This window comes from Dioscorea cayenensis, chromosome 5 (assembly GCF_009730915.1).
Source record: "Dioscorea cayenensis subsp. rotundata cultivar TDr96_F1 chromosome 5, TDr96_F1_v2_PseudoChromosome.rev07_lg8_w22 25.fasta, whole genome shotgun sequence".
Taxonomy (NCBI): domain Eukaryota; kingdom Viridiplantae; phylum Streptophyta; class Magnoliopsida; order Dioscoreales; family Dioscoreaceae; genus Dioscorea; species Dioscorea cayenensis.
The window spans coordinates 27,412,653-27,429,486 of NC_052475.1; the positions used below are offsets into that span (position 1 = coordinate 27,412,653).

The 16,834-nt window shown below is 36.1% G+C and overlaps 2 protein-coding genes across 5 annotated transcripts; one reads left to right on the forward strand and one right to left on the reverse strand.

Moving 5' to 3' along the window:
• Positions 1–1,904: 1,904 nt before the first annotated feature.
• On the reverse strand, positions 1,905–9,740 carry LOC120260387 (putative pentatricopeptide repeat-containing protein At5g13230, mitochondrial). Of its 4 annotated transcripts, none has more exons than XM_039267858.1 (5): positions 6,969–9,740; positions 6,259–6,343; positions 4,732–4,904; positions 4,357–4,489; positions 1,905–2,225 (listed from the first exon to the last, which is right to left on the reverse strand). In XM_039267858.1, exon 1 carries the CDS (start codon positions 9,662–9,664, stop codon positions 7,220–7,222), a length of 2,445 nt encoding a protein of 814 aa, XP_039123792.1. In that variant the 5' UTR covers positions 9,665–9,740; the 3' UTR covers positions 1,905–2,225; positions 4,357–4,489; positions 4,732–4,904; positions 6,259–6,343; positions 6,969–7,219. The 4 variants fall into 4 exon arrangements, with proteins under 4 accessions (XP_039123792.1, XP_039123790.1, XP_039123793.1 ...); XM_039267856.1 differs by having other exon boundaries at positions 6,937–9,740; XM_039267859.1 differs by having other exon boundaries at positions 4,357–4,497; positions 6,937–9,740.
• Positions 9,741–10,712: 972 nt separating this feature from the next.
• Positions 10,713–16,514, forward strand: LOC120260956 (RNA polymerase II C-terminal domain phosphatase-like 3). Its single transcript, XM_039268560.1, has 12 exons — positions 10,713–11,618; positions 11,812–11,944; positions 12,029–12,084; positions 12,174–12,234; positions 12,315–13,652; positions 14,001–14,606; positions 14,689–14,835; positions 14,915–15,183; positions 15,281–15,392; positions 15,486–15,743; positions 15,833–15,879; positions 15,963–16,514. The coding sequence occupies exons 1-12, from the start codon at positions 11,023–11,025 to the stop codon at positions 16,024–16,026; spliced, it is 3,687 nt and encodes a 1,228-aa protein (XP_039124494.1). The 5' UTR covers positions 10,713–11,022; the 3' UTR covers positions 16,027–16,514.
• Positions 16,515–16,834: the final 320 nt, after the last annotated feature.

Sequence of the window (16,834 nt, forward strand, 5' to 3'; positions counted from 1 at the left end):
CATTGTATTATAATTTATACAGGGAAAAAAGGTGAGTGTGATGATATTGGCCATCAAATTTCATTTTGATTTTTTATTGGGAGAAAGATATGATTATATCAAGCATCATGTCCCATCAAAACCTTACATGAAATAATGGTAAAGTAGATTAACCTTCATATATTTATTTTTTTATTGCTATATAACAGAGAAAGAAATACTAAACACTGTATCTAAACAAAACTTTTGAAAGTCATAATATTTTTATGTAATTTTAATAATATTATACAAAATAAATAATCCTTAAGACAAAAGTGGGTGCAGTGTGTAATGAGAGATGTGCTTTTCTTTCTCTTACTTTGGGTGTGGGCATAGTGAGTGGGCATTGATGTTTGCATGGGCATGGAGTGACTTAAGCTTGGAATGAAAGCATGAGTAAGAATTAGGGTTTGATGGAGATATCTTTCTACCAAAAGGTGGCCACCAAGATTCTCTTATATGAGACTCTCTCCTCCTAAGAAAGAAAAAAAAAAAAAGTCACAATGAAAAAGATTTCAATTGGCCACCTTTCACATTTCATATATAAATTCTTATCTTCTTCTCTGAAACCATGAGTTTTCATCTCTTTATTAGCTCACAACCTTCTTCATCCTTTTCCTTCCATGGCAATTGGCATTTTTCTTTAAGTTCACATTCATAGTGGGGGAGAGAGAGGGTGCCATTTGATAAGAAAGTTTATCAAAAAGCAAGATTCTTAATTACTATAATTTTATATTCCATGTTAATTAATTAATGACAAGCATAATTATTAGGACTCACACTAAGTGACAATTATGTGATACTTGCTTTACTTTATATAAACTATATGTTTAGTATCCATCACAAGTATTCTCATTCCCCTTCTCTTTTAATCTCATCTCGACATCGCTTGCTAAAGATTAATTAACCATGTAAAGACTAAAGATACTCTCATATATATAATTAATATATATTTTTTTAATGTTTTGTTTATCTATGTTGTGACATGTATAATGGTGTTGGTTTATTTTATATATATATATATATATATAGCTTAAAAATGACTACCAACTACCATGAAAAGAATCAAGATATAATTGAAGGGGATATATATTGATCACATTCACATATTTGTAGATGAGTACGTGTCATTCAGACACGTAGTATAAATGTCCATGCATGCATGGGCATGGGCATATTAATTAGATGATGGGATCTTTTCCATGTCCAATGAGAGCTTAATTAAGTTTGTTGACCATGTATAAGAGCTAGCTCGTTTTTTGAGTGACAAATGACAATTAGCCTTTCAATTTTTCATCTTGTTTAATTTTGGATCATGTCCTTTATGTTGGAGTTTCTTGAAGATGCAATGGATTTTTCACAATGAATGGACATGTTAGACCTGCAAATTTAAATCTCAGTAGTGGTCTATTTTTTATGATTGAACAATGAAAGGAGGAAGAAAGGGACATAGTTTGTCAAGTCAAACTTACACTTCCTTGTATTTGCCCTATTTTGTTTGTCTTCTCTTTTTATGTGTCGGCAAAAATATACTCTCACATTTCACATTTGAAATGAGATAAAATACAATATTTTTATTAAAAAAAAAACAAATATAAAATAAAATTAAACTCAAAAAATATATAAAATACTTATTTCATCTTTGTCAATATCATTTTATGAGTTTTTCTTACTTTTTACCATAAAAAAATTATTTTTATTTTTAAAAATACAAAACAGAAATAAATGAGCAATTACATATCTTATTTAGGTTGCTATATATAATTTTTAGAATGCAATGTATAACAGTTCAACAATTAACAGTTTACTTTGAGTAAAAAAAATTATAATTTTTTATTAAAAAAATTGTTTTTTTAATTATAGAAAAAGAAAAGGTCCACCTATACTTAACCGCCTAGACCTTATATATAGATACATATATACAAATCAAAAGCACAAATTATATATATATATATGTATATACAAATCTCTTTGTAAGGAAAAGTGTATATATATATATATATATATATAGGATGCTATATATACATGGGCTCATCATGGTGAAGACTGAAGAGAGAGTGTGAGCCATGTCCTTCTCAAAGTGGTAGTGGTTAGTGGAGTCCCTTCGCCACCATACAAAGCAATACCATTTGAATGACTTAATATTTGAGGTTTTTGAGCCCACATCCCTAACTTTCATTGTTACACGTCATCCTCACATCATTCACCTTGTCATCAATATATATAGCACAGTGAGAAAGAGAGTTAATCAAAGAAGCCATGAAGAAGAGATGAACAACAAGTGGGAAACAAATTAAAGCTAAGAAAAGAGTTGTTCAACATGATCTAGACCAATCCTTCTAGCTTTCTTTACCAATAAATAAAATAAATAAATATATATATATATAAAGGGTTACATGTGAACTAATAAGAAACTTATTAACCTGCATGAGATTTTTAATAACAATGCATGCATGAGCTCGTGAGCTTCCTTTAGTTTTACTTTATTGATATATTTGTTTGTCCAAAGTTTGGTATCATGTGTCGCCATCTTGTTAGGCCTCTATGTATGATCAATCTATATGAACTCTTAAATCAGTACCTTAATTTAGTTTTTATTTTCCCTCTCTTTCTCTCTATCTAACAACCATTCCCTTTAAACTAAAGCATTCATTCATTCATTCTTCTTATGTCCTTTTGTCAATAACTCTCTCTATATATATATATATATGTTTAAAATTAAAGGTCATATATATGAGTCACTTTTAGGGTTTTGGACTTTGATATATAGTTATGAAGTATATATGAACCCTAATTTGTTCTAAATGTTTGGAAGTGATGGGACATGCTAATTAAGTTGAGACTTCCCATGCATATATGCTACATCTTCTTCATTTCTTGCCCTTCTATTGTAAAACTTTTTATTACTATTTACAGCACTAATATATACATGTGCAAAACCTAACCCTAAGCATGCAAAGAGTTGGTGAGTCTCTTCATGAAGTAGTACAAGTTAGGTCTACATAATATCCCACTAATCTTTTTATTTTGTAAGTGTCTATATATATTGTTGGAGAAGTTCATTCCATTGCACCAAATGACAAGAAGAAAAACCCCAAGTCCTTCTCTTCTCCCCACACATCTTCTCTGTCAGTATATGTGGTACCATATTTTCATCAATCCTTGTAGAGCACTAAAAGAGACAAGAAAAGATGTTTGAGCTCTGTGAAACTGATCAATGTTTCCCTTCTGACCTGGCCCCCTTCATTTATCATCCAACAAGATCTGTATCTTGTGAACATTCACACTCACACACTCATTTTCTTTCTTCATTTTCACTAAATTTATCATAAATTAAATTGAAGATTTATTACTTAGTTATGACAGCTTGTTTAATCATGATCACCCACCATTGTATATTCATTTACACATTAAAAGATATATAAAAAGATTTTATCAAGTCTAAGACCTTTACATTAACTATAGATCTCTATATTTTATTTTCTCTCATATACAGATCAAATGTCAATCAAGTTTATTTTATTTTATTATAAATCTTTATTTAAAAAATAAAAAAAAAGGATGAGGTGATGAGTTAACTTGGTCTCAACTCTTCAATCCTCAAGTGGTGGGACCCAACCAGATAAGATATAGTCCCACTTACACACAAACACTATTATTTTTCAAGCATCATTCATCACTTGATATTCAGAAACTTTTCAGACAAATAAATCAAACTACAACTGTAATTTCTTCTCCTTCAAAGTTGAAAGCAAACAATACTAAGCAATGATCACCTTTTGTTTCAAGTTGTTAATTTAGCACTAACAAGTTGAAGATGGAACCTTAATTGGGTTATTAATGCACACAAACTTTAAAACATTATTCACCTCTCCTTGGATTATCATGAATTAAAGCAAGCTTTATTTTAGAGAGTTTATAATTATAGAAGGTCCTAGCCTCCTAGGAACCATGAAAAGGTGACACATGAGTTTGAATTGATAGCCTGTAAAGCAATGCATGGTCCACACGTACGTCCAGTTTCCCCTTAATTTCTTTCTCTTAAGTGACAAAACGGGTTGGGCTGACACAACCTATTTATGCTTAACTTAAGTCTGAAAATTATTATAATTATTAGACATCTGAATAATATGTTATGAATAACCCTTGTTAAACAGTAAAAGATATGAAAATCAATTTAACTAGATACTTATAAGCATGTTCTACACTACATAGAAATTAACATCTACATTCTGTGTGTATATATTTGATATATGAAAGTGGCTAGAAATGTTTATGATGATAGGTAGTGAAGGTAAATAAAGTGAAAAGAGAGAAGCTGGAGAGAAAGCTGGCTACCTTTTCCTTTTTGGAAGGGAGGAGTTTGGGATGATCAAAGTGTTCTTGTTGCCAAAACTGCACAACTGCTGCAAAAGCTATCTCACCATCATGCACTTCCCATTGCATTATACTTTGAATGACCTTACATTCCCTAAAAAGCTTTCAGAGTGAGACATGACACAATTAATATAACCATCAATTTCATTTGAATTAATTATGAAGACTTATGTTTATAATCCAGTGAAATCAGTGCATCAGCTATCATATGAATGGCCACAAGTTTTCTCACACGATCAATTAGATAAAAAGGATAGCGATCACATTGTTTTTTATTCTCCAAAACTTGACTGATATAAATAAATAGTTCAATAAACAGTCACAATTTGGGATTACCTAAATCCAAAGAACGTCTTGGCTTTTGATATGGTTTGCTGGATGCCTTTAAACAAAAGAATGCTTTTGAAAACAACAGATTCAACTCAAATGCTGTCATGATCTTTGTATTCGGGGTCATAATCTTTTGAGTGATAGCGGTAATTCTTGTCGGACAGACTTTGAGAACATATCTGCAGAAACAATGGTTTACTTAGAGAAATGATCTTGATCATTAAATGCTAAATCATAGAGTAAATGAGTTTTAGTCTAACCCTGAAGAGGTAATTGACATGCAAACTTAATTAATATATATTATATCAAGCTAGAATTTTAATCACTAACACAATTTATGGTTATTTATATATAAGATGGTCTCTATAAATTTTTCAGAAAATTTTCAATCTAGAAGCTGATTAGAGTTCAAAGACAAAATCAAGGTTGCCTTGCTTCTAAGAATAATGGTAGGTAAAGGAGTGTCTACACCAACAGAGATGTCACTAGTCATAATTCTGATTATGAAGAATTTGATATTCCAGAGAATGAATTGCTGTAGAAGGAAAAAGAATGAAGAAAATATTATGAGACTGATAAATTTCCAAAAATACAACCATACTTTACTATAAAGTTATTGATGTATTTGATCTAGTTGATTTTCAAACTTACACCTTGTTACACCAACATAGCAACACATGCTGTATATTCCAAATTGCATATTTTCACATCACATAAATGCAACACTAAAACAAAACGTGGAAGGCGGTGCAAGGGTTAGGGATGAGAATGACAAGTGAAATAGGTCAAATAATGTAACACACCGATGAGAGAATGATCAACGAAATTGATCATGTTTCCCTGACCTGGGCCCTTCATTTATCAGGCAACATGATCAGTATCTTGTGAACACACACACACACACACACACACACACACACACACACACATTCAGATAATAATGTTGAGAAGCAGATGAAAAACAGATTAATCTCTGAAGGGGGGTGGGTTTATGATGCTGCAAAATGAGTATATCTGTAAGATAAATAATATGGGCTTCTAATAATGCTCTGGTATTAAAGTTATAATTAAGAAAACCACACCAGGATTCAACATCATGTCAATCTATTTCTATTGCCAGTAATGAATGAGGTTATTGAATTCATTCAAAATGAGATACTTTCAGTGTATAACTTTTGTAGATGATATGATACTAGTCGGTAAAAACCAAAGTAAATAAATTTTGGAGGTAAACACTAGAATCGCAAGGTTCTAAGTTAAATGAAATAAGATAGCATGCATAAAATGTAAGTTCAGAAAATGAATAAACACAATCAAAGGCATGCGATAATTTCATTCTTGAATGAATAAATATGGTTGTTGTTAACTAAGTCAATATAATATTTGTGCTGTGATGCATTCTATTAAGTAGACTAACCATTCTAGGAAGGTTTCTTTTTCTCCTGCCAAGGATGACTTGCAGTCTTAAAATGTAGAAGCCAATTGTTAGGCTTCAAGAATAACATGCACAACAGGTCAAATAATGCAACATACCTATGGCATATTCGGCATCATTCAACTGACAATGAGATGTGGATGAAAGACAGATTAATTAATCTCTGAAGCAGACTTGATGATGCTGCAATATTACACCTTGTAAGATAAAATAATAATATTGCCTTCCAATAGTCCTCAAATATTAATTTTATGATTATCATGAAAACTACACCAACTTTCATTATTGAATCGACATATTTTTATTAATAATGATGAATGAGCTTCCTGAACTCATTCAGAATGAGATCCTGATCTGGTCTATAACTTTTTGTAGAAAAAAATTATACTTGATTGGTAAAAACCAAACTAGGGTAAAAGGCTAAAATGGAATTGCATATGCATGTGCTAAAGTCTCTAAGGCTCTATTTAAACAAAATTAGACAACATGCATCAAGTATAAGTTCAGAAAATGGGCCAACAAAATCAAGTAAACACGTGAATCTAAATAGTAATTGTTTTGAATAAGTGAAATACAATTTAGTATCCATATAGACATAGTTGAGATGTCATTCAAATCTAGTGACTGTTCTCAGTAACTTGTATGAGCATGGTCATTGTTGAAAACTTAGAAAACAGTAACTTAATATAACACTTATGGTGCATTGTATCATGCAAGCAAATCATTAAAGGAATCTCATTCTTATATGAACAATTCTAAGGAGATTAACAGTTTACTTGCCACAAAAGAGCTGCAGTTCATCTAATACCAATAAGATGCTTCTGGTAGCACTTCCAAGAAGGGACCTTTCTAGCAAATGTGTACTTGTTGAGGGCTTGCTAACAAATGTTTTCACCAAAAAACCTGTACTTGTTGAGTGCTTTCTAACAAATGTGTTTCACCAAAAACCGTGTACTTGCTGAGGCCTTTCTAGCAAATGTGGTCAACAATGTATATGCTCTCACTGAGGTTTTTCTGGTTTAATAGAATTAATTTGGGTTCCTTGAAGATTGTAAACCATCACCAATAATCACCACATGTGCATACCCCTCTGTGAAAATGATGAAAACGATTCACATCTCTTGCAATTATTTCTCTCTGAACAACTTTAGATATTAACTTAAATGCGGTATGACAATCAGAGCAAAAGCGGAGATTCTTGATGATCCGGATAGGGCAACGAGGTGGAACGTTAAGAAGTCCCAATGCTAATGCCAGCCTCTCACTATGTACCCATAGTAATTGTTCCTTTTGTTCCTCAACAATGTCATGCAATACTACATCACTCTCTGGGACATACCCCATTTTCTTGATCCTAATGTGTAACCATTCCAGCATTGCATTGATCAGCCTCAAGTCAGGGTGTGATTTATCTCCCACTGAAAAAGAGTGAACTTCACCTTGAATCTCAATCCAACTAAGACCTGCTTCTTTCTTTACTCCCCTGCTTCTCATGGATTTCCTGGTGAGAGCTACACTGTCCCAACGCCCAGTTTTAGCATATAAATTTGACAACAATATGTATGTAGACTCATCCTGAGGTTCTATCTCAAGTACTCTTTCTGCACACATCTGTCCTAGCTCAGCATTTTTGTGGACCAAACAAGAACCAAGAAGTGCACGCCAGACCATCAGACTAGGTTCTGCTGGAATTTTTTCTATAAATTTAACAGCTTCATCAAGGCGACCAGAATGACCTAAAAGCCTCACCATGCAAGTATAATGCTCAATGCTCGGTTCAATGCCATACTCCGGAGTCATAGAATTAAAGTAAGATAGACCTTCTTTCACCAGACCTATATTACTGCATGCTGATAAAACACCAACAAAAGTCACAGCATTAGCTCTAACATTCATTTGGTTCATTTTACTGAAAATACTTAATGCATCTTCTGCCAAACCATGTATAGCGTATCCTGAGATCATAGCATTAAAAGATATCACATCATGCTCATTCATCAAATCAAAGACCTTGCGAGCATCTTTAATGCTGCCGCACTTAGCATAAGTATCAATTAATGAATTCCCAACAACAAAATCATCACTTAATGAGGTCTTAGAAACCAAAGCATGGATCTGACTGGCCAGGTCAATAGCCGTTATACTTGCACAGGCCCGAAGGGCACTAGAGTAAGTCACTTGAGTTCCTGGGACTTGAGTGGCATGCATGTCCAGGAAGAGTCCCAGAGCATCCTCTCCATAACCCAACTGTACATAACCAACAATCACTGTATTCCAACTGACATCATTCTTATCATTCAATTCGCCGAAAATCTCCAATCCTGTATCCATGCTTCCGCACTTAGCATAGACATCAATAAGTGCATTTGAAACAAAAATGTCCTGCTCAATGCCAACCTTCACAATGTGACCATGAACTTGCTCTCCCAGTTTCAACCCGCCTAAATCAGCACAAGCTTGAAGAACACTTGAATAGCTGAACTCATTGGGAACAACTGATGCTCGAAGCATTCGCTGGAAAAGCTTTAGTGCCTCCTCACTCTCATTGCTCTGCGCATACCGGGCAATCATAAAACTCCAAAAGATCACATCATGGTGAGGAACCATCTCAAAAATTGCACGAGCATCTGCAACATCCCCACATTTTGCATACATATCAAGAAGCGCACCAGCAACATAAGGATCAGACTCATATTGTGTCTTAATTGCACAACCATGAACGCACTTGCCTAGCTCTAGTGATGAAAGCAAAACACATGCTTTGAGCAAACAAGTAAGTGTAAAGTTATTTGGCCTAAACCCTTCATTCATCATTTTTGAAAACACTTCAACGGAGTCCTCGCCGCAGTCATTATCAGCATAGCAAGCCATCATTCCAGTCCAAGCAACAATATCCTTCCCTACAATTCCATCAAACACCATCTTTGCTTCATCTACCATTCCACAAAGTGAATACGCCTCAACCATGGAAGCACCAACAAACACATTAGAACTATGGCCAAGCTTGCAAACACAAGCATGCACGGATTTACAAAGCTCTGGCAACTCCATGGAAACCAACAACTTGAGGACAGTAGTGAACACAAACTGGTTAAGCTCGTGGCTTTCACGATGCATTCGGAGAAAGAGATGAACCGCCATGCCAAACTCACCACTCTGCATATAGCCTTGAATTAAGGTGACAAAAGAAACCATGTTTCTCTCACGCATTTCATCAAATAGCTTATGGCCATCACCAAGATGACCAATTTTAACATACATATTCATAAGAATGTTCTTGCAAAACAAATCCAAATGAATGCCAGACTTGAGAACTCGGCAATGGAATGATCCTCCGGCCAACGGATTAGATTCAGCAATGCAGGATTGAAAGGCTCGGGCATAGAAAAAAGAGTCGAATTTTGTGGGATTGAGAGCATGTACGCCCATCTCCGATGAGAGATGAGCGGCCATTGATAGAAGGCGAGGCCATTGGAGAACTCTAAACGATGGAGCTTTGATCATGGCTTCCTTTAGAAGAGCTTGGTGCTCGAGCTGAAGCCATGGCTTCCCGCCATGGAGGACAGCTTTCACTGTTTTTTTTTTCACTCTGCTCCTTGGATTCTTTTTTATTTGTAGAAGCCCCCTTGAATTTTATTTCTTTCGGAAATTAATTCAGCATAATTTCTTGAAAATTCAACTCCGATCTTTTACATTATAAATGAAGTTCATTTGTCCTTTCTCTAAAAAAAAAATCATTTGTCATTTTATACAAATAAATCTTAAAAATAATATTAAAGTTTCACTGAATAAAAACAAATATTCATAATGAAGTTTTATAGAAAAGAAAATTCATAATAGAGATGCTATATTATTTTTTATTTTTATAAAATATAGACAGATCATATATAATAAGAACCGTTTAATTTACTCTGATTTTTTAAAACAACCCAATTTTTTTAATAATATATAGTTAAAAAAAATATCATTATTAGATAAAAACAAAGAAACTTTTATAACAATTTTTAGAAAAACATTTTAAATTTTATCTTTTTTGATAAATACAAATATAAATATAGCAAATATGATTGATACAACTACTTGAAATTTTGTTATTTAATCTGTTAAAAGAATTTAAAAAAAAATTATTTAAGTACGTGCACTAGTACGCAATTAGTACTTTAACATATCTTCCAATTCATTTCACATAAGTTAAAATTTAAATTTTTTTTATTTCGGTAGAATATAAATATTTTATATAAGATTTTTCAGTGCTGTTCTACTAGACCAAGGGACGTTGATAAGATGCTATATTATGGGATAAAATCAGAATATCAAAATTTTGATAATTTCTTTTTGTTGGGGCTCCATATAGCAAGCAAGCAGTAAACGTGAAAATCTATAATTGCCAAATCAAACCAACGTTTAGAAAAAAATCTCAATTATTATTATTTATTAAATATAGGCATAAAATTGAAATTTATTTGGATATTAAAGTCCGAGTGGCAGACCAGTTTGATGACGTGTACGGTGGAGATTTGAGTTTAGGGCTTTAAATTCATATCACGAGCACTCTTCCGTCTTCTGGTTGTCTGATTCCTTTCCTCTCGTTCGTGCTTTCACATTTTTGCCCGGATCTCGATTGATAGGTGTTGTTTTTTAACCCCAAATTGGAAATTTAAAACACTATTTCACAAATCGAAACCATTGTCGATCGATTTCTCTCGTCGAGATCTTTGGAACGAGCTAGGATTTGCAGAAAACGGCGGCCTGTGACCCCGAACGTAACCCTAGATCTGGAAATCTCGGAAACCCTAACCCTAGAGCCGATCATCGATCGCCGGAGCTCCGGTGAGCGCGCCTTTAGTTCTGATTTTGGCTCTATGCGCGTGGCCGGATCCAATCGGTTCTTTATAAACCCTGGAGAGGAGGAAACCCTAGACCGGATGTCGAGGGACGATGAGATGTCCGACGGGGGGTCGTCGGAGTCCTTGGAGGAGATATCTGCTGATGCCTTCAAGCGGCGGGATGACATCAGGGGATCGAGATCTAGGGTTTGGATGGAGGTCCCGAGGCAGAGGAACTACAGTCCTCATCTCTACAACTTCGCCTGGGCTCAGGCGGTGCAGAACAAGCCACTGGGGTTCGAGGTCAGCCCCATGGGGTCGGTGGAGATCGTCGGCGATGGGGAGAAGGGTGTAAAGGAGGATCCTTGCGATGTGGTGATTGAAGACAGTAGCGAGAATGTGGGAGGGGAGAAGGAAGAAGGGGAGTTGGAGGAGGGGGAGATCGGGTTCGGCTCTGACGTCGTTGCCCCCGTTACTGATGTTGATGAAAGCAATGAGCCTCCACCCGATGCCGATGAGAGCAATGGGAAGGAGGACATTGAAGTGGAAGTTGAAGAGATGGGGGAGTTTGATAAAAGTGTGAGTTTGATACTTGAAGAGTTGGATGCTATAACTGTTGAAGAGGTGGAGAAGTAAGTGCTAATGAACTCTTGGAGCTGTTAAACCAAATGGAAAACTCTTGACCTTGATTATAAAACTAATATGTTTATCAGGAATATATTAACTGTGAAAACTGAACTGTGATTCTTGAATTATAAACAATATAATTTGGGATCATTGAATTGATTGAAAGCTGAATGTGTTGGATTTGTTTGTGATTTGTAGATCCTTTGAAGCTTCTTATTTGCGGTTACTCAAGTGTTTTGAGAGCTTGAAGCAGATGTCATCGGATGAGCATACACCTGTTGTTGATGCCTTGGTGCAGCAGGCATTCATTTCGATTCAGACACTGCATTCTGTAAGATGCATGACTCCTTTTGGGTGTTTCTGTTTAAGTGTGGATCTTTGTAAGGGAAACCTCATTTGTGTTTTTGATTGGCAGGTGTATAGTTCGGGGAACTTGAAAAATATGGATCAAGCTGAGAAATTTCTTGTGAGGTTTGTCTGTCATCTATCAGAATATCAGATTGCTTTGATTGAGAAAATCTATGTTTGGTGTTGAATCCTTTTCACTGCATTAATTGTAGGTTGTTAATGCGTATTAAGAACCAATATCATGTTCTTTTAAACCCTGAGCAAATGAAGGAGGTTCGTTCTCTTCTCAGTTGGGTAAAATTCATCGAAGGACATATGATTGCTAAAATTTGTTGCTTATTTCTCTATAACAGATTGATGTTCTGGTGCAAACACTAGTTTTTGAGAACTCAAATAAAGAGAAAGAGATGAAAATGAATGTTGATAGGAGTGGATCTGCTAAGCTAGCTGAAAAACCTGTTTTTGACCAAAGAAAGCCTAGTTTTCCAAATTTAGAACTTCCCGTGACGCCAAGAAATAGGGTTTTGGTGGATCTCCATGCTAAGTACGATGAAGGAAGCCTTCCTTCTCCTACACGTGATAACCCACAGCCATTGCCTATGCTACAACCTATTGGAGTTGGTGTTAGTGTTGGTGCAACTACACCTTCCCAACCAATAGCTTCAAAGAATGTGAATGCTGATGATACCTCTGTGCATCCATATTTGACAGATGCACTTAAAGCTGTTTCTTCTTATCAGCAGAAGTATTCCAAAACAACCTTCCTCCAGTCTAACAGGCTCCCAAGCCCAACTCCTTCTGAGGATGGTAAAAATAATGATGATGATACTCGTGGTGAAGTCTCTAGTTCCTCAGTTAGCAGCCATTCCAAAAGTACGAATTCTACAAGTTCATCGCAAGATATTGGATCTAGTAGCAGTAATGTTTCAATGATGAACTTGACTGTGCAGCCAGTAGCTCCTACCAAAACAGTTGTGCAAATGAGTTGTGCGCCAAATTCTGTCATGAAGTCTGCTGCAAAAAGTAGAGATCCAAGACTGAAATTTGTTAATGCTGAGGTTGGTGATTCTCCAGATCAAAGCAAACACACCGCTTCCCTTGAGTCTACAGCCCTAAAAAATGGACCAGTTGGAGCATTGGTGAACACACGGAAGCACAAAGTACTTGATGAGCCTTTGTTGGATGACCATCACATGAAAAGGCGAAGAAATGGTGTTTCAGATCCAAGAGATGTGCTGATGACTTCAGGTAGAGGAGGATGGTTGGGAAGCAGTAGTTCCATGTCTGCTCAACCAAACAGCAGGATTTATGGAGGTGAAAGTGTAGATGTTCAGAGGAAACCTGGAAATGGTGAAATTGTTTCTGACCGAAGACCAGATGCCTGCATGATAACTAAGGCTTCAAATAATGCAATTGAGTTGAATTCCATTTTGAGCACTGCTGCTGCTGTGTCTTTGCCTAATTTGTTGAAGGGCATTGCTGTGAATCCCACAATGCTTGTGGAACTGCTTAAGATGGAACAACAGAGATTAGCAGGAGGAGCTCAACAAAAACCAGCTGATGCAATACAAAATTCTGCTATTAACAGAACAGCTGCAGTCCCTTCTTTGAGTATCGCTTCTCTGAATTCTGCAGAACTTGGACAGAGACAAGCAGGAAAATCTCAGATGCCTGCTCAAACAATTCCCACGGTGAGTAGTACCCCTTTCTTGCTTTTGCTCTATGCCTCTGGTAGTATGTAAGAACTTAACTGGTATTAACATTATGTTAGATGATCATGACTATTCTTGGACTCTCATGAGTCTCGAACAAGTGTTGCAAATGGATTATCCACTACGATTCCTCTAGCTTGTGTATCTTAAGAGTGGTTTATCATTGCCATGACAAAAGAATTTTCCCATAGAACTTTAGGCACTGAGTCTATTTCAAGAATCAATTATTGCATGTGACTTGATGGACTTAGTAGACTTTTGCGTGCCCTAGTCTTGTGGATTATTACATGATAACTGTTAATTTTTCTACACTATTTCAATTCGCAGAATATCCAGACTGACACTTCCAAAATTCGCATGAAACCCCGCGACCCTCGGCGTATCCTTCACAATAATTTGGCCCAGGCTGCCTTGGAACAGACAAAATCAACTGGAAATTTATCAACTGATGGCCTGATGAACAAGGATTTACAAAGAGTTGGTGAGCAAGGAGAACAGGCACAGACCACCACTTTGCTCCCACATTCTACTTCCAGGCCTGATGTGTTGCAGCAGTTAACCTCAAATCCCAGGAACAATGCTGATAGTATTCCCAGCTCGCAAACAACCACTCCTCTGCTCACAGTTCTTCCACAAAGCACACCACAACCCAACATGAACAAGATAAGTAAGGTTGACATCAGACCATCATCAGCAGAATCTAATGATCAAAAGTCTGGTTCCATCTCATCTTCTGACGGTGTATCTGATGCTGCACAAGCTTCAAACCCATGGGGGGATGTTGAACACCTGCTAGATGGTTATGATGATCATCAAAAAGCTGCCATCCAGAAAGAGAGAGCAAGAAGAATTGAAGAACAGAACAAGATGTTTGCCTCCCGGAAATTATGTCTTGTTCTTGATCTAGATCACACACTCCTAAATTCAGCTAAGGTATTGCGTGAAACTGTTTTTGAGAAGCGGTTTATATCCACCATGTCCTTGACTTTGATTAACATGCTTCTTTTTTGTTTAGTTTACTGAAGTAGATCCTATTCACGACGAGATATTGAGAAAGAAAGAGGAGCAAGACAGAGAAAAGGCCCAGAGGCATCTTTTCCGTCTTCACCATATGGGTATGTGGACCAAGTTGAGGCCAGGAATCTGGAACTTCTTGGAAAAGGTGAGGATTTCATGAAGATTGAAATCTTGAATTTAATTCAATGCAAATGCTTAGCTTTCTTTCTTTATGGGTTCTATAGGCTAGTAAGCTCTATGAGTTGCATCTCTACACTATGGGAAACAAGTTATATGCAACTGAGATGGCGAAAGTGCTTGACCCCACTGGCACTCTGTTCTCGGGAAGAGTCATTTCCAGAGGTGATGATGGAGATCCTGTTGATGGAGATGAGAGGGCACCCAGAAGCAAGGACCTGGAAGGGGTATTGGGTATGGAATCAGCTGTTGTGATCATTGATGACTCTATCAGGGTCTGGCCGCATAACAAACTCAACTTGATCGTGGTTGAAAGGTACCATGGGCCATCTTAATCTCTCTTTCATTTTCTCACCTTGCAAGCCTTCACCTTTTCTTCCCCTCTTAGACTGCCTTTGCATCTCCAATTGCAGGTATACATATTTCCCCTGCAGCCGACGCCAGTTTGGCCTTCTCGGCCCTTCGCTCCTTGAAATTGACCACGATGAGAGGCCAGAGGATGGCACTCTTGCCTCTTCTTTGGGGGTGAGGTTCCTGAATGCTTTTAATTATTATTATTTTAATTTTTCTCTAAGGTTGTACCTAAGCGAATGATTTATTTTTCCTGCATCAAGACAGGTTATTGAGAGAATTCACCAAAACTTTTTCTCCAATCATTCCCTAGACAATGTTGATGTTAGAAACATTCTTGCATCAGAGCAGCGGAAGATCCTGGCAGGATGCAGGATAGTCTTCAGCCGTGTTTTCCCAGTGGGTGAAGCTAATCCTCATATGCATCCACTCTGGCAGACAGCGGAGCAGTTCGGTGCTTCTTGCACAAATCAGGTCGACGATCGTGTCACACATGTTGTTGCCAATTCACTAGGAACCGATAAGGTAAACATCAAACTTCTCTAACACCCCCTCTCTTAAAAACAAATCATGGATATTTTTGTCTTCAACTTCTCCAATTTTCCATTCATCAGGTGAACTGGGCTTTGTCCACTGCAAGATTTGTTGTACATCCTGGATGGTGAGACTTGTCAAAGTAATCACTTCATAATTTTTTCAATCTATATACTGAGGAGACCATTTTTTTATTGTTTTTGGGGCAGGGGTTGAAGCTTCAGCATTGTTATATCGCCGGGCAAATGAGCATGACTTTGCGGTCAAAATATAATTGAATCAAGAATCTCGCTCTCCCTACAAGCTTAAAATCACTTGCTGAAAAAGTTAATTAAGCTCCCTGATTAAATGAATATTTACGGTTTTGGTTCACTGCTCCATTGGCCTTTGGAGAGTGATCTCTAAAACCCTCAATTGAAAGAAATTAACCTCAACCCCACATTGAGCAAGATTAAAAGCTCAAATTTATGGAAATTTTTAATCACACTTAAAAAGAGGGAAAACTTGTAAGGTTGCTTTTAAGGGGAGAAAGCAAGCCAGAAAGAAAGTTTAAAGGCACTGGATAAGGGGGTTGAAGGATTTATATCACATTTATATCACTGTGAAGGGGTGAGGAGGAATAAGTCTTTTGTAGATAATGCTAATATTCTCCAAGAGGATTATTCCCCAAGTTTTAATGATCAAAGTAAAATATTTAGCATTCTCTATGTACATGTATATATTACATGTTAATGTGTCATCTTTTGTTGTGATCTATCCTAAGGTTGCATGTGGATAAAACTAATTTAAACATAATTAATGTTTGACTAAATAATGATAGTTGGGTTAGGAGCAATTTTCATATCTAACGAGGGCGGTTTTATGTGTGATTTATTTATATTTTTAGAAATAATAATAATAATAATAATAATAATAATAATAGCAGTGGTCCTAATTTTTTTTATTTTTTGAAATTTTAAACATAATAACTGATTTTTTTAGTCAATTTTCTATTGACATAGGATAGACATTGGATCTATTATGAAGGGTGTTTGTTTTGAAGGGAACTTGAATTTTAAAACCCCACAAAATGAGGGTATTAC